At 42.6% G+C, this 24,155-nt stretch overlaps 1 protein-coding gene across 3 annotated transcripts in view; it reads left to right on the plus strand.

Moving 5' to 3' along the window:
* Nucleotides 1-15,357: 15,357 nt before the first annotated feature.
* HPSE (heparanase) overlaps nt 15,358-24,155 on the plus strand; it is a 32,794-nt gene continuing 23,996 nt past the window's right edge. For 2 of the 3 annotated variants that reach the window (XM_007447530.1, XM_007447529.1), the window contains exon 1: nt 15,449-15,672. In XM_007447530.1, coding sequence (XP_007447592.1) covers nt 15,449-15,672 — 224 coding nt within the window. Of the gene's footprint in view, nt 15,673-24,155 lie in introns of all 3 variants that reach the window. The other variant, XM_007447528.1, reaches the window with a different exon arrangement.

The raw sequence follows: 24,155 nt of genomic DNA on the forward strand, positions 1-24,155 counted from the left end.
CCCCGCGTCTCCTGCATCGGCAGGCGGACTCTCAAGCACTGCGCCACCAGGGAAGCCCTATTTTTAGTTTTTTAAGGAAACTCCATACTGTCCACCATAGTGGCTGTATCAATTTACATTCCCACCAACAGTGCAAGAGGGTTCCCTTTTCTCCACATCCTCTCCAGCATTTATTGTCTATAGATATTTTGATGATGGCCATCCTGACCAGTGTGAAGTGATACCTCATTGTAATTTTGATTTGCATTTCTCTAATGATTAGTGATGTTGAGCATCTTTTCATGTGTTTGCTGGCAATCTGTATATCTTCTTTGGAGAAATGTCTGTTTAGGTCTTCTGCCCATTTTTGGATTTGGTTGTTTGTTTTTTTGATATTGAGCTGCATGAGCTGCTTATATACTTTGGAGATTAATCCTTTGTCAGTTGCTTCATTTGCAAATATTTTCTCCCAAAGTGAGGGTTGTATTTTGGTCTTGTTTATGGTTTCCTTTGCTGTGCAAAAGCTTTGAAGTTTAATTAGGTCCCATTTGTTTATTTTTGTTTTTATTTCCATTTCTCTAGGAGGTGGGTCAAAAAGGATCTTGCTGTGATTTATATCATAGAGTGTTCTGGCTTTTTTTTTTTCTCTAAGAGTTTTATAATGTCTGGCCTTATATTTAGGTCTTTAATCTATTTTGAGTTTATTTTTGTGTATGGTGTTAGGGAGTGATCTAAATTCATTCTTTTACATGCAGCTGTCCAGTTTTCCCTGCACCACTTACTGAAGAGGCTGTCTTTTCTCCATTATATATTCTTGCCTCCTTTGTCATAGATCAGTTGACCATAGGTGCGTGGGTTTATCCCTGGGCTTTCTATCCTGTTCTATTGATCTATATTTCTGTTTTTGTGCCCACACCATACTGACTTGATTACTGTAGCCTTGTAGTATAGTCTGAAGTCAGGGAGCCTGATTCCTCCAGCTCCGATTTTCTTTCTCAAGTTTGCTTTGGCTATTCCGTGTCTTTTGTGTTTCCCTACAAATTGTGCAATTTTTTGTTCTAGTTCTGTGAAAAATGCCAGTGGTAGTTTGATAGGGATTGCATTGAATCTGTAGATTGCTTTGGGTAATATAGTCCTTTTCACAATGTTTATTCTTCCAATCCAAGAACATAGTATATCTCTCCATCTGTTTGTATCATCTTTAATTTCTTTCATCAGTGTCTTACAGTTTTCTGCATACAGGACTTTTGTCTCCTTCAGTAGGTTTATTTCTAAGTATTTTATTCTTTTTTTTGCAGTGGTAAATGGGAGTGTTTCCTTAATTTCTCTTTCATATTTTTCATCATTAGTGTATAGGAATGCAAGAGATTTCTGTGCATTAATTTTGTATCCCACTACTTTACCAAATTCATTGATTAGCTCTAGTAGTTTTCTGGTAGAATCTTTAGGATTATCTATGTATAGTATCATGTCTGCAAACAGTGACAGTTTTACTTCTTTTCTGATTTGGATTACTTTTATTTATTTTTCTTCTCTGATTGCTGTGGCTAAAACTTCCAAAACTATGTTGAATAATAGTGGTGAAAGAGAGCAACCTTGTCTTGTTCCTGATCTTAGAGGAAATGGTTTCAGTTTTTCACCACTGAGAATGATGTTGGCTGTGGGTTTCTCATATATGGCCTTTATTATGTTTAGATAGGTTCCCCCTGTGCCTACTTTCTGGAACATTTTAATCATAAATGGGTGTTGAATTTTGTTGAAAGCTTTTTCTGCATCTAATGAGATGGTCATATGGTTTTTCTCCTTCAATTTGTTAGTATGGTGTATCACATTGATTGATTTGCATATATTGAAGAATCCTTGCATTCCTGGGATAAACCCCACTTGATCATGGTGTATGATCCTTTTAATGTGCTGTTAGTTTCTGTTTGCTAGTATTTTGTTGAAGATTTTTGCATCTATGTTCATTAGTGTTATTGGCCTGTAGTTTTCTTTCCTTGTGACATCTTTGTCTGGTTTTGGTATCAGGGTGATGGTGGCCTCATAGATTGAGTTTGGGAGTGTTCCTCCCTCTGCTATAGTTTGGAAGAGTTTGAGAAGGATAGGTGTTTGCTCTCTAAATGTTTGATACAATTCGCCTGTGAAGCCATCTGGTCCAGGGCTTTTGTTTGTTGGAAGATATTAATCCACAGTTTCAATTTCAGTGCTTGTGATGGGTCTGTTTATATTTTCTATTTCTTCCTGGTTCAGTCTCAGAAGGTTGTGCTTTACTAAATATGTGTCCGTTTCTTCCAGGTTGTCCATTTTATTGGCATAGAGTTGCTGTTAGTAATCTCTCATGATACTTTGTATTTCTGTAGTGTCAGTTGTTACTTCTTTTTCATTTCTAATTCCATTGATTTGAGTCTTCTCCCTCTTTTTCTTGATGAGTCTGGCTAATGGTTTGTCAATTTTGTTTATCTTCTCAAAGAACTGGCTTTTAGTTTTATTGATCTTTGCTATTGTTTCCTTCATTTCTTTTTCATTTATTTCTCATCTAATCTTTATGATTTCTTTCCTTCTGCTACCTTTGGGGGGTTTCTTTTTTCTTCTTTCTCTAATTGCTTTATGTGTAAGGTTATGTTGTTTATTTGAGATGTTTACTGTTTCTTGAGGTAGGATTGTATTGCTATAAACTTTCTTCTTAAAATTGCTTTTGCTGCATCCCATAGATTTTTGGTGGTCGTGTTTTCATTGTCATTTGTTTCTAGGTATTTTTTAGTTTTCTCTTTGATTTCTTCAGTGATTTCTTTGTTATTTAGTAGCGTATTGTTTAGCCTACATGTGTTTGTATTTTTTACAGTTTTTTTCCTGTAATTGATATCTAGTCTCATAGCGTTGTGGTCAGAAAAGATACTTGATACGATTTCAGTTTTCTTATATTTACCAAGGCTTGATCTGTGACCCAAGATATGATCTATCCTGGAGAATGTTCCATGAGTACTTGAGAAGAAAGTGTATTCTGTTGTTTTGGGGTGGAATGTCCTATAAATATCAATTAAGTCCATCTTGTTTAATGTGTCATTTAAAGCTTGCGTTTCCTTATTTATTTTCATTTTAGATGATCTGTCCATTGGTCAATGTGGGGTGTTAAAAGTCCCCTACTCTTGTTGTGTTACTGTTGATTTCCCCTTTTATGGCTGTTAGCATTTGCCTTGTGTATTGAGGTGCTCCTAATTTGGGTGCATATATATTTAAAATTGTTATATCTTCTTCTTGGATTGATCCCTTGATCATTATGTAGTGTCCTTCTTTGTCTCTTGTAATAGTCTTTATTTTAAAGTCTATTTTATCTGATATGAGTATAGCTACTCCAGCTTTCTTTTGATTTCCATTTACATGGAATATCTTTTTTCATCCCCCCACTTTCAATCTGTATGTGTCCCTGGGTCTGAAGTGGATCTCTTGTAGACAGCATATATATGGGTCTTGTTTTTGTATCTATTCAGCCAGTCTATGTCTTTTGGTTGGAGCATTTAATCCATTTACATTTAAGGTAATTATCCATATGTATGTTCCTATTACCATTTTCTTAATCATTAGGGTTTGTTATTGTAGGTCTTTTCCTTTTCTTGTGTTTCCTGTCTAGAGAATTTCCTTTAGCATTTGTTGTAAAACTCGTTTGGTGGTGCTGAATTCTCTTAGCTTTTGCTTGTCGGTAAAAGTTTTAATTTCTCTGTTGAATCTGAATGAGATCCTTGCTGGGTAGAGTAGTCTTGGTTTTAGTTTTTTCCCTTTCATCACTTTAAATCTATCCTGCCACTCCCTTCTGGCTTGCATAGTTTCTGCTGAAAGGTCAGCTGTTTACCTTATGTGGATTCCATTGTATGTTATTTGTTGCTTTTCCCTTGTTGCTTTTAATATTTTTTCCTTGAATTTAATTTTTGATAGTTTGATTAATATGTGTCTTGGTGTGTTTCTCCTTGGATTTATCCTGTCTGGGACTCTCTGCATTTCCTGGACTTGATTGACTATTTCCTTTACCATGTTAGGGAATTTTTCAACTATAATCTCTTCAAATATTTTCTCAGTTCCTTTCTTTTTCTCTTCTTCTGGGACCCCTATAATTCTAATGTTGGTGCATTTAATGTTGTCCCAGAGGTCTCAGACTGTCCTCAATTCTTTTCATTCTGTTTTCTTTATTCTGCTCTGCAGTAGTTATTTCCACTTTTTTGTCTTCCAGGTCACTTATCCATTCTTCTGCCTCAGTTATTCTACTATTGATTCCCTCTAGAGAGAATTTTTTTTTTTTTTTTTTTTTTTTGCGGTCCGCGGGCCTCTCACTGTTGTGGCCTCTCCCGTTGCGGAGCACAGGATCCGGACACGCAGGCTCAGTGGCCATGGCTCACGGGCCCAGCCACTCCGCGGCATGCGGGATCCTCCCGGACCGGGGCACAAACCCATGTCCCCTGCATCAGCAGGCGGACTCTCAACCACTGCACCAGCAGGGAAGACCCCCTCTAGAGAATTTTTATTTTCATTTATTATGTTTTTCATCATTGTTTGCTCTTTAATTTTTCTAGGTCCTTGTTAAACATTTCTTGCATTTTCTCCATTCTATTTCCAAGATTTTGGATCATGTTTACTATCATTGTTCGGAATGCTTTTTCAGGTAGACTGTGTATTTCCTCTTCATTTGTTTGGTCTGGTAGGTTTTTACCTTGCTCCTTCGTCTGCTGTGTATTTCTCTGTCTTCTTATTTTTCTTAACTTACTGTGTTTGGGGTCTCCTTTTCACAGGCTGCAGGTTCATAGTTTCCTTTTTTTTTTTTGGTGTCTGTCCCAGTGTGCAAGTTTGGTTCAGTGTGTTGTGTAGGCTTCCTGGTGGAGGGGACTGGTGCCTGTGTTCTGGTGGATGAGGCTGGATCTTGTCTTTCTGGTGGGCAGGACTGCATCTGGTGGTGTGTTTTGGGTTGTCTGTGAACTTATTATGATTTTAGACAGCCTCTGCTAGTGGGTGGGTTTGTGTTCCTGTCTTGGTAGTTGTTTGGCATGGGGAGTCCACCACTGGAGCTTGCTGGTCGTTGAGTGAGCTGGGTGTTAGCATTGAGATGGCGGTCTCTGGGAGAGCTCTTACCGATTGATATTATGAGGGGCTGGGAGGTCTCTGGTGGACCAATGTGCTGAACTTGGCTCTCCCACCTCAGAGGCTCAGGCCTGTCACTGGGCCAGAGCACCAAGACCAGTCTCCCAGCTTGGAAATGGTGTTACCTGGATTTGAACTGCTGCCTCTTCTAAGTCCAGCTCTTAGGCTCTGACAATACCCAGAAGAGCATGAGGCAGGAAATACAAACACTTCTGTTCTGGTTCTCACTCTATCACCTTGAGAGCTGGGACAATTACTCTACATCTCCAGCCTCTGGTTTCCTTAGATCTCTTTTATGTTTGTTTGTTTTCCTTTGTGCTTCATCTAGTTTCACTTGCTCATAGGCTACTGCATGCAGAGGCCTCCACCTGGTACTTCAGACCAGAGTTCCAAGTGTGAAACTTTGCTCCCGGATGCTGCATTTTGGGCACTAGATACTGAATAGCCTGGGTCAGATTTTCAATTTTGTCCAAAGAGAATTTGTTAATTGAGACCTACCTTTGTGGCTAGTTTCCTAAGTCTCAACAGATAGACACACACAAAAACACTCTTGATTAGCTGCCTTCTGAGGCTAAAGTGCTGAGCCGTGGTCACCCTGAGTAATCTTCAGACAAAGCAATCCATGAAGGGAAGGGCTTTTAAAAAAACAGCTTCTTGTAAAAGTCAATGGCAAAACATTTTGAAGACTATCACAGAAGTCCAAAGAATGTGCCTGGGAGTCTTAGCAAACTTGGTAGCCCTTCATTGTTCTACGGGAGATACAGCAAAGCCCATGTAGGAGGGAGAGGGAGGCAGACATGGTGGGGAGGCCGTGATAATTTATAATTGTGTAAAGGGTTCCTATGAGCAAAAACTTTGAGTACCACTGCCAAAGTTTTATTCTGCCACACATCTAGTATGGCAGAAAACTCTGCAACGACTGAAATGGAGCATGGAAACATATCTATTGAATGAAAAGATATCTTCTTTATTGTTAAATGGGTATGGTGTGATCCCATATTTAATTAAAATAAATGTGTGTGTGTGTGTGTGTGTGTGTGTGTGTGTGTGTGTATACCCACAGGGAAAATGTATGGAAGGATACATGTCTATTAATGCTAATTATTTCTAGGTTATAAGATTATGAAGATATTTATTTTCTTTATTCCTTTTCTTTATATACTAATTTGAAACATTTTATTGTGGTAAAAAACACATAACATACAATTCACCATTTCAACCTCTTCAAGTGTACAGTCCAGTAGTGCTAAGTATATTCACATTGCTATGAACCAGACCTCTAGATATTTTACAGCTTGCAAATCTGAAACTCTATACTCAGTAAACAAAAACTCCCTGTTCCCCCCAGCCCCCAGCCCCTGGCAACCACCATTCTACTTCCTGTTCCTATGAATCTGACTAATTTAGGAACCTCATATAAGTGGAATTATAGAATATTTGGTTTTTGTGTGTGTGATTGGCTTATTTTACATAGCATATTATCACTTAGGTTCATCTATATTATAGCATGTGACAGGATTTCCTTCCTTTTTAAGACAATAACATTTTATTGTATGTATATACCACATTTGTTTAAATATTTATTCACTAATAGACATTTGAGTTGCTTCTAAACATACTAATTTTTTAAAGAACATGAATTCACTTTATAAATAGAAATAAAATAAGGCTAGTGGCTTCCCTGGTGACAGCAGTGGTTGGGAGTCCACCTGCCGATGCAGGGGACACGGATTCATGCCCCGGTCCGGGAAGATCCCACATGCCGCGGAGTGGCTGGGCCCGTGAGCCATGGCCGCTGAGCCTGCGCGTCCGGAGCCTGTGCTCCGTAACGGGAGAGGCCACAACAGTGAGAGGCCCGCGTACCGCAAAAAAAAAAAAATAAATAAGGCTATATCCATTTTGGAAAAAGACAACACATTCTCCCTCGAAAAGCACAGGTAACAAAGAGAAGGAAAGGGAGGTATAAAGGTCTTTACCTTAGCTGATCAGCCTATTGTGCAGGACTCCTAGGAATTTAGTCAGCTATGAAGGAAAAGAAAAGATTGTCTATAATCCTGTCAATGAAAAATTAAGCAGTCGATCTAACAAAGAAATGGAATATTTTATTTGAGCCAAATTTGAGGATTATAACTAGGAAGAACATCTCAGAAAGCTCTGAGAACTTTAGAAGTCAAGGCAGAGTTATATCAGTTTTTTGAGACCAAGGGCTGTACATCAAGTGACATATTATTGACAGTTCACAATCCAGATCTAAGCGTCATCGTGACCGCTTACAGGATCAAGAAGGAATGTTGTCTTTTAAGGTGTTGTCTTATTGGTGCTGGGAGAATGTTGCTCTTTTATGGTTGAGCCGGTATTTCTGCCTACGGAAGAGGTTTGCTCACTGCATAATGCAGATACACAGTGCACAGTGCGGGGAGAGAAGAGGGCAAAGGGCAGAGAACATTTTTTATATTTAAATTTTTCTTGTCTTGCCATAAAATATGAACTTTACTTCACAATCTCAATATTCATGAAGAAGAAATAAGGGCTTAGACAGCTTCTCGACACGTAAAATCTACCTAGAAGCTTGGGATTTCCCAGGCGGTCCAGTGGTTAAGACTTCGCCTTCCAGTGCAGGGGGTGTGGGTTTGATCCCTGGTCGAGGAGCTAAGATCCCACATGCCTCGCTGCCAAAAAGCCAAAACATAAAAACAATATTGTAACAAATTCAATAAAGACTTTAAAAATGGTCCACATCAAAGAAAGAAAATCGTAAAAAAAAAAAAGAAATCTACCTAGAACCTACAATTTACTCTAATTTGACCTTTCACTCTGAATACAGGAGTCTACCCTTCCCACTATCTCCCCACACTCTCTCCTCTCCAATTTAATACAAGAAATCTTATCTAGACAGTCTCTGACTTTCTCACAGGCTGCACGTGTATGATCAAGGGATCTGAGAGTTTACCGTACCGTAAGGGGGATTCTGTCCCCAGAGAGCTAAAACCATTGTAAAATCCTTCATTGCATCTCACCTTTTAGACAACCTGATGGTGTATTTCTAGCATTCTTTTTTTTAATGTCCATACAAACCTTTTCAAAACTTTTTATTATGGACAATTTCAAATATATACAAAAGATAAAGAACAAAATGCCCCTTTATTTCATTTCTCTGTTGCTGCATAACCCCAAATTTTATGATAGAAATCAAGAACCATTTTACCATGTTCATGGATTCTAAAGGTCAGGAATTTGGACAGCACACAGCAGAGATGGCTTATTTCTGCTTCACAATGTCTGGGGCCTCAAGTGAAAAGAACAGGATGGTTGGTGTGATTTGAATCACCAAGGCTGGAATCATCTGGAGGTTTCTTCACTCACAGATCCGTCCCGGTGCTGGGGTGACTTCTAGGCCGAATTTAGGTGAGGTTGTCGACTGGAGCATCTGTACATGGCCTCTCCATTTGACTTGGGCTCCTCATAATATGGCAACTGGGTTCCCAGACGGAGCATCCTGAGAGGGAGTGTCTGGAGAGCAAGTGTACCAAGGGAATCAGGTGGGAGCCATATGGCTTTTATGACCTAGCCTTTGAAGTCACCTTGTGTCATTCCTCTTATGCCATATTGATCAAAGTCATTGTAAGCCTGCCTAATTTTCAAAGGGAAGAAACATAGATCCCCACCTTTCTATGGGAGGTTGGATAGGTCAAATTACAGAAGGATATGTGGTTTGGGAAATACTTACTTCCATATTTAGAAAATAAAATCACATACCCATCACCCGGCATCAATAATTGTTCACTCACAGTCAATTTTTTTTTATTCTTTGTCCTTGATTTTATCTTATTTTTAAAAATATTTATTTATTTTGCCTGTGCTGGGTCTTAATTGTGGCATGCAGGTTCATAGTTGCAACATGCGAACTCTTAGTTGTGGCATGCATGCGGGATCTAGATCCCTGACCTTGGGTCCCCTGCACTGGGAGTGCAGAGTCTTACCCACTGGGAGTGCAGAGTCTTACTTCCCTTAGCCAGGGAAGTCCCATCACTCTTGTTTCATCCATACGCAAACCCAATTCCCTCCTCCTGCTGAGTTTATTTTGAAGCAAATCCCAAACATCATATCACTGTAGCCATAAACACCTTCAGTGTATATCTCTAAAACATAAAGATTCTTGAAAAACAGCCACAATGCCATTATCCCACCTTAAAAAAAATTAACAATAACTTGTCTTGCATCATTAAATATTCAGTCTGTGTTTCCCCAATTGCCTCATAAATTTTTTAAAACAAAGTTTATTTGTTTGAGTTGGGATTGGAATCAGGTTGTTTCTAGCATTTTTTGAATAGAGTCTTTAATATAAATTTATCCTTCAGAACTGAATGCACATTTGGCCTGAGTATGTCTGAAGAGCTTCAGACTGAGGATAAAAATTTGTATCTAGGTGCAGCCCCTGTGGAACACAGTGTGGGGATTCCTCAGAAAACTAGAAATAGAATTACCATATGATCCAGCAATCCCACTCCTGGGCATATATCCAGACAAAACTATAATTCAAAAAGATACATGCACCCCTATGTTCATAGCAGCACTATTCACAATAGCCAAGACATGGAAACAACTTAAATGTCCATCAACAGATGCATGGGTAAAGAAGATGTGGTACATATACACAGTGGAACACTACTCAGCCATAAAAAAGAACAAAGTAATACCATTTGTAGCAACATGGATGCAACTAGAGATTATCATACTAAGTGAATTAAGTCAGAAAGAGAAAGACAAATACCATATAATATCACTCATATGTGGAATCTAAAATATGACAGAAATGAACCTATATATGAAACAGAAACAGAATTGCGGACATAGGGAACAGACTGGTACTTGCCAAAGGGGAGGGGGTTGGGGGAGGGATGGAGTAGGAGGGTGGGGTTAGCAGATGTAAGCTTGTATATACAGAGTGGATAAATAACAAGGTCCTACTGTATAGCACAGAGAACTATATCCAATATCCTATGATAAACCATAATGGAAAAGAATATATTAAAAAAAAGAAAGTATATAAATATATATGCATTACTGAATCACTTTGCTGTACATCAGTAATTAACACAACATTGTAAATCAACTATACTTCAATAAAAAAAATGCAAAAAAAAAAAAGATTTTTCTCTATCAGCACACCTAACAATTTCCCTCCTGGTTGCAAATGAAGTAAGTTAATGAGATGCATGCTTCTCAGCAATAGTATTTTCCATTTTCTATTCTTTTTATGAAATAATGACAAAATCTAATGCAATATTCAAATAATTGCACAATCATGCCCCAACCAACTATTCAATGGAAGTTGTAGAAGCCATTGCCCGCCCAGCTCATGGATCATTCCAACATGCACTTTGGCCACAACCTGGACGCAAACAGTAGCCATTACAATGCCTAAGTCACCAGCACTAAATCAGTTCCATCACAAGGACAGTTTCCTACACAGGCCACCTTCCTTATTAACTGTTTATCTGGAGTCAACAAAGCAGGAAATACTTTCACCCCACTTCATAGCACTTATTTCTTGAGAGGGCCCCAAACTACCCAATGCCTGGACCCAACTCAAGAACATAGTAGAGAGTCTGTCCTACATATAGTATGGGGGTAGGACACCTCCTCCCTATCTCCCAACCATTTACTTATTTCCAATGCATTTGCTGGAAATTTTCTTCTTTGCCCATGTTTGTCTTGTTTATACTGTTTATAGAACCTGGAGATAATAATAAATAATGTCCACTTAACTCACTTTATTGTGCTTTTTTTGGCATAAGTATAATTAACAGGGTCTTCCAGGGCCTTCGCCATCCCAGAGACAGGTGACCAAAATTGGGCTGTCAGCTTTCCTCTGGGGATCTTTGACTAATCCTTCAGCCTACACCACAGTAACCTACCTGGTTACTGTGTGTGACCACTGGGACTTATAAGTCCTTATTCTAGGGACACTTCCTGCTTTCTCTGACCCCCCCAGGCTCACTTCCTGGCCCCAAGTACCTATTTTCCTACAGACACAGAGTGAAATACATATTTATAAGGTATACATAGACATAAACTTAATAGAAAAAAACTGGGAACCCAGTCTAGAGCTATAGAGAAATGCACATCCATGTTCTATGAACAGACATCCACACATGAGAGGAAACAGAACATCTATAGTTTACTTTTTCAAATATAAATCTGGGACTTCCCTGGTGGCGCAGTGGTTGGGAATCCACCTGCCAATGCAGGGGGCACGGATTCAAGCCCTGGTCGGGGAAGATCCCACATGCTACGAAGCAACAAAGCCTGTGCGCCACAACTACTGAGCCTGTGCTCTAGAGCCTGCGAGCCACAACTACTGAACCCGCGCACCTAGGGCCCGTGCTCCGCAACAAGAGAAACTACCGCAATGAGAAGCCTGCACACCACAACGAAGAGTGGCCCCCACTCGCTGCAACTAGAGAAAGCCCGCACGCAGCAACGAAGACCCAACGTGGCCAAAAAAATTTTTTTAATAAAAAAATAAAATGAAATATAAATCTGATCATATCACATCCCCTCTCTGCCTGCTGAAAGCTTGAAGCCCTTCCAGTGCTTCAACCCCATCACTGCAAGGATATTGCAAGACCCTGCAATGCCAGTCCCCTTGCTCTCTCTGTCCAGCTCCCCTAGACTTCTCTTAGCCTCTTCCTTCCTGGCTCCCTCACCCTTGCACATGCCATCCCCTTGGCCTTGAATGCTTCCCAGCCCGCAGCTTTGCCAAGTTGTTTACTCATCTTTCAGCTCTCGACTTGTTTTATCTCCATTGGAACTCTCCCAGCCACACAAATTCAAATCTTCCAACATACGTGTGTAAACCACCATGATCATCTTTGAAGCAGCTGTCACACTGCAATTTCACTTCTGTGTGATTTTTATGTTTTAATACCATCTGCCTCCCCAGGGAGACTGAGAGCTGCAGAGTGCAGGGACCCCTCCTGCTGCTACTCCCTGCTGCCCAGCCCACTGCTTGACACATGATAGGCACCCAATACATTTTTGAATGATTAGATGAATAAACAAATATGTGAAAGCACCTTGAAGAGTAACATACGCTCAGTGCATGTTAACTTCCTTCTTTCCAGTCTCTAGCATGTATTTGCTTTTAGTTTCCCCTTGTTTTAGAGTATAGTTTGATCGTCGAAAAATTAAAAGTAAAACTTTAGTAAGTCTTAACCCAATAACTGAAAACAACATATTATCTGTGTACTATTTACACAGTCTGAAGGGAGCCACAAATGCCTGAGAGATTGCCATCACTAAGGGATTTCTACATTAGGAAAAAATTTTCTAGACAGACAAGTGAAAAGATTATTATTTTCTGAAGACGTCCTGCAGTCAGCTGTTGTCTTACAAGTGTTTGTAGTCGTTGACCTGGTAAACTTTCTGTGAGTCCCTTTTAGGCTTTTAGCCCAATGCCACTACCGAAAGTCAATCCAAGGCCACATGGAAATGATGGTACATCATAATTATTAAATGATTCGCATGCACTGGTCATAGTTCATTTAAAGGTTTTTATTTCTAAATCATTATCGTCACATAATTTGTGAGTCACTATATCTGGGAGATAATAGTGGAAAACCTCTGGACCTAGAATCAGAAAGCTGGGTCCAAACCTACTTTACAAGATTATTGTGAAGATTAAATGAGTAATAATAATAACTCATCTGTTGAACACGTACTTTATACTGCATATGGAGCTAGATGTGTTACATATATTAGGTTAAATGAGTCTTAAAAGAAGCACTGTGAAATATGTATTATTACACCCAGTTTCCAAGTGAGGAAGCTGAGGCTCTGGGAAGTTGAAAAACTGGCCCAAGCTTCCACACCCTTCCAAGCTGCAGGCCTAAGATGCATGTAAAAGGGCTCTAGCTAGGATGTGTGTAAGCTGGACTTGCCATAAAAATATAAGGTATCTAATTATAAAGTCTCTCTGAAATGACGAGTTCTTTTAATATTACCACATAGCCTCCCTTCTACGGTGCCTGTATATTCTTATCTGGCGCAGTGAATCAAACCAGCTTAGATCCAGGAGCTGGGAACTCATCTGATCTCAGCCATCATTTATGCAAGTCGCTTTTCTTCACTTCCTCATTTATGTTTTCCCAGTTTCCATATTAGTAACTCACATGTGGACCGCACTGACCCACATCTCACCAGGTCACAAGGGTGTACTATTTAGAAAACTTGCCATGATCAGTTTTCAAAATCGCCCAAATATTCCAAAGAAATTGGTGTGATTTGCCGCATGACAACAGGGGCATGGGTGGAGTGGGGTAGGTTGTATGAACAAAGGCAGAAAAGGAGCCCAGGCATCTGCTTTTCCATCTTCACGTCTGTGGCCATATGATCCCCTGGTAGCTTGGTGTTTATATATGAATTTTTTTCTTATGTGTAATTGTAGGATAGAAACCTGATTCAGATTGCACAGTTGCTAAGTAATGGATACATACACACAAAATCTCCAAACTGTAACCTTCAATTAACTATACATTTAACTTTTTTTTTTTTTTTTTTTTTTGCGTTATGCGGGCCTCTCACTGTCGTGGCCTCTCCCATTTGCGGAGCACAGGCTCTGGACGCGCAGGCCCAGCGGCCATGGCTCACGGGCCCAGCCGCTCCGCGGCATGTGGGATCCTCCCGAAACGGGGCACGAACCCGCGTCTCCTGCATCGGCAGGTGGACTCTCAAGCACTGCGCCACCAGGGAAGCCCTACATTTAACTTTTAATGGGAATTCTCTGGAGGTCCAGTGGTTAAGACTCAGCACTTTCACTGCCGGGACCCGGGTTCAATCTCTAGTCAGGGACTTTGGGGGACTTTGGGGGATCTAAGATCCCACAAGCCACGCAGCACGGGGGAAAATCTTTTAAGTTGCTTAAAAATAGACAGATCTATGAAAGTTAGACATAAATTTCAAAACAATCCATTTTTATTTATTACTTTATTGGTGGTACAATCTAAGCAGAAAAATCTAAGGGTTTTGGTGTCATTTGCTTACTCAACATTGACTGGATGCCTACTAAGTGCCAAGCACGGTGCTGTGAGCTTCGATGAATGCAGTAGACAAGACAAACCCCATCTCTGCTTTCACGGAGTTTATAATCCAGCAAGTGAGGCCAACGTGGAACAATACAATACTAACAAATGTGCTAAGTTCTAGCAAGTTCAGGATGCTGTAAGAGTGTGTCATGGGGGGAATTCAGCTGCCTGGAGATTCAGGCGAAGCGTCTTTGAGGAAGTTACGTTTCAGCTGAGACAGACTGCCATCTGCTCCGGGTTGTGTAAATGCATTCCCATCCCGATTCTGACCCTTGGACATGTTCATGTCTCAGAGCTTGGGTCCTCACCTGTAAAATGAGGATGATGCCCACTTGTCAGTGCTGTGGGAGTGAAAGAGAATACAAGATAAAGCACCTCCTGCGGTACCAGGCATGTAGTAAGCCCGAAGTGCATGGCGCTTGGTGTAATTACATACCAATGTAGGCAGCAAAGGGAAACTGAAGAAAAGTTTGGCCAACAGCTAAAGGTAAATGTATGGAGGGGAAACTTGGCAAAGTCCCCAAATTCAAGGGACAGTCGTTACCCCACACTTGTATGGAGCCTGTATGTCCCGAGTTTCAGATATTGGAACACCTAATACTTTAAGGCTCTGCTAAATACTGTTTTCATGAGAAATTGATAAGAAATATTTGGAGTTAATCTCTTTCTAGGTGTATGTTAGCCAATGCTCAGATTTTTTCCCTGGCAAAAGTAAGATGCCTGGGAAACGGCAGTCCCGCCAGAGGACACATAGTTAATCAGATTTTGGCAAGCTCAAGGGACAGGCAAGTGTTCAGAAGCCAGATGGGAAGGGAAGCGATAAATGCCCACTGGAGGCTTTAGTTGAGGTCAGAAGACCAGGCGCCACAGGCGAGGACCTGGAAGAGGGCACCACTGGCTTTCTCACCAGCGCTCACCGGACATTGTGCTTCAGGAAGCCGATCCGGGATGCCCAGCGCTCCTCCCCGTGAGCTCCCTCCCCAGGCCTCCCGGGCGCTTGGATCCTAGCCACGTCCTCACCCTTCAAATAGGTGTGGGTGGTTTCTTAAGTGGACGTGACCACCGCCGAGGGGAAAGCGCGCAAGGAGGTGGGAGCGAGCGGGGAGGCGGGGCGGGTGGAGAGGGAGCAGTGGGAGGGGTGAGGAGTGAGAGGGCGGCGGAAAGGAGCGAAGGACGCTGTGGCCGGGCCGGAGGAAGTGCGCCGGGTCTCGACGGTCGCTGCGCACCCCCGGCGCGTGGGGCCGCCAGGAGAGCCCGAGATGCTGCTGCGCTGGAAGCCCGCGCTGCCGCTGCGGCTGCTGCTGCTCCTGGGGCCGCTGTGTCCCTGCTCCCCGGGCGCCCTGGCGGAACTCGCGCCAGCTGAGGACGTCGTGGTGCTGGTTTTCTCCACCGAGCGGCCAGTGCATCTGGTGAGTCCCGCGTTCCTGTCCTTCACCATCGACGCCAATCTGGCCACGGACCCGCGGTTCCTCACCTTCCTGGGGTAAGTGCGGGTCTGCGGGCCCTTGTCCTCTCTCCTGCCCTGCTGACATCACGCCCGCCCTGCCGGCCGCTTTCTTCTCTATACTCTGGGACCTTCTCACCTCTCTCTCTCTCTCTCTCTCACCTTGGGAAAAGGCAAGGTATTTTTAAACCATGACCTTACAATCCCACTTTCCTTCTCCCCTCTCTCTCTCTCTCTCTCTCCCTCTCTCTCTCTCCCTCTCTCTCTCTCTCTCTTTTTTCTCCCCAGCCCACCCCCTGCAGGTCCCCCAAACCCTTCTTTCCCGCCTTCATTCATTCAGCAAGTGTTGCCTGAGTGCCAACTAAAGGCCAGGTATTAGGGGAAATTGAGGAAAGAAACTTCCCATCTGCCCCAGAAACTCACGGGAAGGAGGGGGCCCGGCAAGTGCACCTGGAGGGCTTTGAGCATTTGAATTTGCTGCACCTTGTAGGACAAGTAACACTGTGCGCCAGGCTTCAGTCTCTTAAACTCTGTTAGTAAGGTTAAAGGAAAGAAACAACTTTTTCCTTGGGGGAGGGGTGGGGGAAGGAAAAGGCCACAAAGGAGAATAAGCTTACTTATTCTATAATACTTATAAAGAGCAGTTTTACGTTCACAGCAAAACTGAGCACAAGGTACACAGATTTCCCATACTATGCTCTTTTAAAAAAATTTTAATATCACATCAGTGAGACCTGGAAGACTATTTCAGTGACTTACAGAGCCTTAATAAAAAGCTCTCTCTCCAAGATGAGACTGCAAAATGTGGCGCTGCTTTACTAGCTGTAATTTTTTTTCTCCCTTGAGAAAGACTGAGCCTAGTGCAGGTTCACTGTTCCCTGCCCATGAGTGCAGGCTGATTCCAAGATAGGGCGCCACAGGGACAGACCCAGGTCATCTAGGCCACTCATCTCGGTCATGAGAGCCTCCAGAGATGACCACACCTCAACCAGCGCAAACAACTCGAATCCTGCCATTGCCAAACACCTACAGGCTGGCCTTTCTGTGCCCACACCTTCAGCTGCTATTGCTAATTTCAGTCACTTACTTTGCAAATAAAAGCAGATAGTCTAAGGTTGCGAGATTGGCAGTGAGACCAGCCTTGGTTCCCAGCTCTGCCCAAACCGGTGGCTTGGTTTTTACAGGTTGCTTGGCAGCTCCAAGCCTCGATTTCTTCAACTGTAGAATGGAACTTCTAAAACCTTCCTGTAGGATTGCTATGAGCATTGGATGAGATAATAAATAAGCACTTAGTGTTTGATGGTGCTCAAAATTTGTTAATTGCTTCTTCCTGGAAATTGGTGAGTATTTGCTAACAATTCATCAGTTCTCTGTGCATTTCTTTCCATAGTAGTTAACCTCTATCTTTCCCCATGTGGCAAGAAAGGAAGAATTTCCTGGTGAAAAGGAGTTCCCACTTTTTCCCCTTTCCCTTATGGAAAGTGAGCTGATATCAGGCAGAAGCTGGCTGAGAGACAGAAAGATTATTCTGGTGAAACACTGAACTAGAGGGCTCCATATCTGAGGACCCCAGGCCTAGCTTGGGATGGGGGTGGGGGGGTGGTGATAGGGGAAGAGAGGGTGAGGTGCCTTACTGCAAACAGAAAGATTAAGTAAATGACCATTTATTGGAATGTGAGAACTTAAGCCCTTTTCTGCTGCTGCAGCCAGCCTATACCCTACCCTAGAGTTTGGGTATCCCTTCCTGGAGACACAAGTCCAAAAGAAAAAACCTACAGTATGACTTTGGGGGTCCAGGCCTGATCACCCTGCAGGCAAGCTAACCAACTTGATAGCAATGCTCCCCAACCCCAAACACACACAGAACTTCCATTCGGCTTAAACACATCTCTTAATTTCCCATAGCACTCTTCCCCCCCCCCCCATCTCCACCTTTTTGTTAAAGGCTGGAGGATAATGAAACCAAAAAAGCATAGCATGCAATCAATAAGACTGTTTGTTTACAAAACACAATGTATTCCTGTTCATGTGGGCTTCTCTCCAGGGCTGGCTCCTGACCCCTCCAGGTCCCTTCCCTGAGCAGAAGCTGTTTTCCATACCTACTCCCCAGAGGCATCCATACAATTCTCATCTGAGACCTTAAAGAGTGCAGCTCAAAGAGGAATGAGCTCCCTCCCCTTCTCACCTGAGATGGAGCTTCTGAATTAGGGTTTGAGGATCCGTCTCCCCAGGATGGCTGACACAGTGCCCAAAGTGACGTGGCCATCTCAGAAGACAGAATATTTAGCTTCCATCTCAAAAGACAACACAGGGCTTATCATCTATCACAGGAGCGGAGAGTCAGATGGGCATTGTTGTATTTCAGTTCCTCAAGAGTGAAGCTGCTTGGGTGAAGATGGCAAGAGCTGAGCAGATGAAAGCTGAAATACTAAGAAGGGGAGGATTATAAAAATAGCTATGGCACTAATTGAACCGTCGTCATAGGCCAGGCCCTGTTCTAAGCACCTCCTAGGCACTATTCATTTAGTCCTTGCTACAAAACTGTGAGGTCAGTACTATTATCATCCCCATTTTTCAAATGAAGAGATTGAGGCCCAGGGAGATTCCACAACTTGCCCATGGTCAGCCAACTATGACATGAAGGAACAGAATTTGAAGCCAGATGCTAATTGTAGACACACGAGTACACAAAAAGAAAATAAAGTAGTTCATATTTTTTAAAGGCAGCAGAGGAGGGGTGGTAGAAAAAGATTGTCTGGAAATAAATCGAGAACACTGATGTAATGAAAAGAAGCCCTGTCTTGAGAACAGGAGAATCATGGCCCACATCGCTATGGTACTTCAAAAGAGGCCTAAGCAAGTTCAGTCAGATGGCACGGTTCTGGTTTCCCATGGTGGCAAACAGATGTGTTTTGGGTTTGTTTTTTTTCTTCCCCACATTTGCAGTTAAAGAACATGGGGTACACAGAACTTAAACGCCAATGGTAGAACAATCTAGAATCAGAAAGGAGCACCTTTTCAGTTTGCCCTCTTCTTGGAGGTAACTCATCAACCCAGTCAAAAACTTCCTAAGCCCAACTACGTGCAGAGCTCCCAAGAGGCCCTGCCCCTCAGAGATGGGAGGACAGAGACCAGTAGGGCTAAACAGAAATAGAATGTGGGCCTCATGAGTAAGCCACATAATGTAATTTAAAGTTTTCTAGTAGCCATATTAAAAAAGGGAAAAAAGAAACAGGTAAAATTAATTTTAATAATATATTTTACTAAACACAAAATATCCAAATTACTATCATTCAACATGTAATCAACACAAAATATTAATCAGATATTTTACATTCTTTTTCAAACCAACTCTTCAAAGTCTGGTGTATGTTTTATATTCCCAGCACATCTCAGTTCAGACTAGCCACATTTCAAGCTGCATGTGGTTACTGCCTTGGCAGTGCAGCCACATTTCAATACAAGCACAGTTCACTAATTCAAGGTAAAAATTAGAGCGCCGAGTCAGTGGTAGAAATCACAGAGCCAAAACGGTGGTGCTACACAGCGATTGCAGTGCTAATGCAGCTGTGTTTGCATTTCATAAGGATTTGCCTATTTTATTTCAGCAAAGTTCATCCCTTGTTGCCAATTTGATAAATATTTATTATTAGTAACTTTCAATAATCAGATTCCTGCATCTTCATGGACAAAGTTGCTTTCCATATTAGAAAAGCACTTATTCTCAATGTCAAATGCATGTTTTGATAAGCAATGTTGGAAATAACCTCAGGCCCTCTCTGTGCCTGTTGCTGAGAGAAAGAACCACAGCCAGAGAAACAGAAAACTGAGAACAATCAACAAGCCATAGGCTCATAGTTTCTGACCCCTGAGACTCTGCGCTTCCCCCGGTTGAGCAGCGCTCACCGTTCCCTTCCTCCACAAAGTCTTTCATTGTGCAGCCTAGAGCCCTTTGCAAATGGTAACCCTGCTCCATTTTCCCTGGAGAATATTCCGGCCTCCTCTTTGCCCTATAGCTAAAACTTGGCTCTTCTTTTGAAGACCCAAGTGGAGAAGCAGACGCAGCTCCGTCTCTGAAGTAACCGTTTGGAGTAGAAGCTGTGTGTTCTCCCGCACTGCAGCCCTCCCCCATTCCCCAGTGTAGCTTCTAGATAATTGCCCACTGGTTTGAGCTCCAGATTGTCGTGGTTCAAATCCCCATTGGCTTTTGTGTACCTTGGGCAAATTACCTAGCCTGCTTTTGTTCAGCTTCCTTGTCTGTAAAATGAGGGTAATAATGACACCTACCTCTTTGGGTTGTTTGGGCATTAAGTGAAATAATCTATGCAAAGTGTGTAAAACACTCAGTTTGGATAACTTGATGCCTGCTAGTGATGGCTGTCCTGACCCAGGGTGAGGTTTGCTATCTCCACGTCTGGCTCTCTTCCTATGCTCCTTGCGACCGAACTCTGCTCCCCTCTTATTGACTCCTCATTATTGACTGAAGATCCACATCGATCTCACAGTTTCCTCTGCACTCCCACGTCCCACCATCATCCTAGATGACTTCAAGTCCACTTGAGTACTGTCTCTCAGTTTCCCCACACCCACATTTTCTAATAATCTTCACTCAGTGTTTTACTGGAGCCAGTTTCCACCAGCTGGTGAAATGTGTGCATTTCTTCCCAACTCCACATTCAGTGACATCAGCACCATTATCTAGAAATCAGCCTTGATGGGAATATTTACACCATGGAAATTGGCGAATGCAAAAAACAGGGCACTTTTCTGGGGGCGGGGTGGGGCAGCTTCCTAGAACACACCATTTCGCTCCATTTCAACCACCTGATGCCATGGCTGTGCCTTGACTCTTTCCATCACTAAGAACCTTTCAACATCTGAAATCTTAAATTAAAATCTCCAATTCTTGGACTGTACTCCTTACCCTCTTAGCTTTTTTTTACTTTGTGGATCCCACCACAACTATTTTTTAAGTACCTCCACTGAATAGCCTCTTCCTTTTACTTCTTCCATATCTGATTTGGGCTTCTTGATTTATCACATGAATCATTTTTATGATAATATTCCCCAAACTCCTGCCCCATTTTTCTTCTTGCTAAAACCCAAACCTAGCTTAGTCTAACTATATTTTCCCTCTTTGGAATCTATAAGGTGGCCATAAAGTCTGGAAATGGAAAATATTATCTAATCGTGTACTGTCATGCATATTAATAAGCCACTTATAGGTATTTGCCTCTGCTTCCAGTCTTAGTGGCCACCCTGCATAGCAGGGCTATTACGCTCTTGGGGGCAGAGGGGAATCTCCCAGTGACATGGACTGATGTCGTGCTGTAAATTCCTGGCCTCCAGACTTGCTTGGCCTTTAATGCTACTCCTTAACGCTCCTTTTCTGGCCTCTCTCATTCTCCACTTCCTTCAAAACTCTGATCCCTCTTCCACTTCATCACTCTTAGTCTTATGACCGCATTTCTCTTTCCCAAAGAAAATGAAGTCGCTAGATAGGAACTTCCTTTTCTTGCTGCAGTCGAACCTGCAGACAGCATGGCTACCTCTAGCTTTCTTCCTTTCTCTCTTCTCAGCCCAGTTCTTCTAGGTCTGCTGTGGATCCTGTCCCCTCCCCAAGGACTTTGCTCTAGCAATCATCTAGAGAGATTCTTCTCTCTCCTGTATCTTTAACCTCTCCCTTTTTGTTGGATCCTTCTCAGCATAGAAACATCCTCAAGTCTTTCCCATCTCAAATACTTCCCAGCACGTGTGCCTCTGCATTCACCGCCCTCTTTCTCCTCCCCTTTGCAGCCTTTCTTACTAACCATGCCTTCCTTGGTCCACCCTCATGATGTCCCCATCACCGTGTCATAAAATCAATCTCTCCCACATCATCAGTGACCTTTTATTGCGAAATCCAATGACTACCTTTCAATCCTTATCTTATTTGTCTCTATTATGGGTTGAATGTCTGGGTGTCCCCTCCAAATTCATATGCTGAAGTCCTAACCCCTGGTACCTCAGTCTGTGACCTTATTTGGAAATAGTGTCATTGCAGACATAACTAGTTAAGAATTGGTCAGAATGGAATGGAGTGGGCCCCAATCCTATATGACTGATGAGCTTATAAAAAGGGGAAATTTGGAGACAGACATACACAGAGAACACCCTGTGCAGACTGGAGTTGTACTGCTACAAGGAACTACCCGAAGTTGGGAAAAAGGCCTGGAGCAGATCTTCCCCCAGCACCTGCAGAGGGCGTATGGCCTTGCCAACACCTTGATTTCAGACTTCTAGCCTCCAGAACTATAAGACAATAAATTTCCACTGTTTAAGCCACTCAGTTTGTGGTACTTTGTTACTACAGCCCTAGCAAACCAGTACAGTCTCCCAGAAGCATTTGACAAGGTTGACAGTGGAAACACTCATCCCTGTGTCACTTCCATTTCTGAGGATTTCCCCCATCTCTCTAACAGTTCTCCACCTCTTCCTCTAGCTTATCTTCAGTGTTGATGTTCCTCACACTTCTGACCTACGCCTTCTTTTTTACTTCACATAATCTCCTGAGTGGTTTCACCCACTTCCATGGCTTGAATTACTGTTCATGCAGTGGTGTGCCAGAAAATGTTTCACGACTGGCTCTCTGGGAGGAGGGGAGACTGATTTATGTTTTCTTTCTGATTTCTGTAGTATAAATATCCCCACCATGGCTGACTTCAAACCGCCAACAGTTTAACAGCTGGTTCTCAGAACGAAACAGTTGGCTCTCACAAGCTGGTACGAGTCAGTGCATGGTGGCTCCAACTCATCTCTGCTTTTGTGTCAGAGATAAGCAACTTATTTTTACACTTAAGGTAAAATAAAAATACCTGCAGACGTTTCTTTCCCCTAACAAACTGTTCCAGAAATGGAATATCTGCAGCTGCTTTTACGTGTTCTTTTGTTATTTCCACGTCGTTGTGGTGGCAGTGCTGATGCCGGTGGATTTTTCCCCCCTTTCTTTTTACTGTATATGATAGAGATACTGTACCTTTGATCAATTTTGTTTTTATGACAAGGTTGCCGCTGTTTTAAACCTGGTTTTTGTCAGAGGGCATCAAAATTGTATCTCAAAACAAGAAAATATTCCATTACAAAGGAGACAAACAAAAAAGTCCTTCATACCAATACTTCGAAACATGTGATTTCCTTTACTTGGCAGGAGCCATAGCACTGGGTTTTAATTTTGTTCAGAAAACGGTCTTTGTCTGGACCCACTTGCCCTTTCATCAGGCTGGACTTAAGTGTTCATTCACTTGACGAATACTTATGCAGCACCAGCTGTGGGCCAGGTACTTATCTAGGTGCTGAGGAGATTCTGATGAGCCATACAGAGTCCCTGCTTTCACAGAGCTTAGCTCAGGGGTGGGGATAGATAGTAAACCGAATCAACAAAAAAGGAAGCTAATTTCAGAGAGTGGTGAACGCTGTGAAGAACATAAAGGCAGGGTAATGTGGTCGAGAGTGACCCGAGGTGGTACAGTCACGCCTTCTGGGAATCAGGCTCTGATCCTCAGGCATCTGAGCAAGACCGTGCACAGACGCACATCTTGTGATACCACAGTTCCTTCCTGCTGCTCACTTACCCTTCCTTTCCCAGACAGCACCAGTCTCTCCTGTCTCAATTACTTACAGATACCAGATACACAAATCTAAATGAGCTTCCTCTATCATCAAACACAATCAAAATCAAAATCGAGGACCAGAATCGGTGCCTGCACCAAAGCAGTGGAACAGGGCCAGCCCAGAGTGACTCTGAGAAAGTTCCTTGTATCAGTTTTAGGGCCACATCTCTGCACCTGTGGGCTAGGGATTCACTAGTCACTGACTTCTAGACTGAGGACTCTCCATTCTACACCTCGCCTTTATGTGTCTTCTGAGCTCCAGGCACACATGGCCAAGGGCCTAATGGCAATGTGTTTTGGCTTTCGCTGGCATCTCAAATTCTACAGCACTGTGCCCTGCCCCCATCTTCCTCCCTATCTCCAGTCTATCACCTATTCTTCGTCTCAGCAAATGATATTACCATCTTCCAGATGCTTCCCAGGGGTGATCTTGGACTCTTCTCCGACATCCAGTTAAACACCAAATCTAGGATTTCTGTCTCCACATGTATCTTGAATTTATCCCTCTCTTCATCCCCACTGTTTTTACCTTACCTCAGCCCATCACTTTCTGTCTACGTTAATGTGACCACAGTCTTGGTCCTTCTATTCAGTTATTTACACCGCAGCCTGAGATTCTTTTCTAAAATAAAAGTCTGGTGCGGGCACTCCACTGCTTTAAATCCTTCCGTGGCTCCCCACTGCCTTGATATAAAATTGGAACTCCTGGCATGGTGGCTTACAAGCCCTCCATGATATGGTCCTGCTTGCCTCTCCAGTCTATCTTCTCCCAGCACCTCGCTGTCCCCAGTCTCTAGGCTCTTGCCACACCTGTCAGCTCTTCGGTGGTGCCATATTCCCTTCTACCTCTGGTGTTTGCACAGACTTTTCCCT

Source organism: Lipotes vexillifer, unplaced genomic scaffold (genome assembly GCF_000442215.2).
Source record: "Lipotes vexillifer unplaced genomic scaffold, Lipotes_vexillifer_v1.1 scaffold272, whole genome shotgun sequence".
NCBI lineage: Eukaryota > Metazoa > Chordata > Mammalia > Artiodactyla > Lipotidae > Lipotes > Lipotes vexillifer.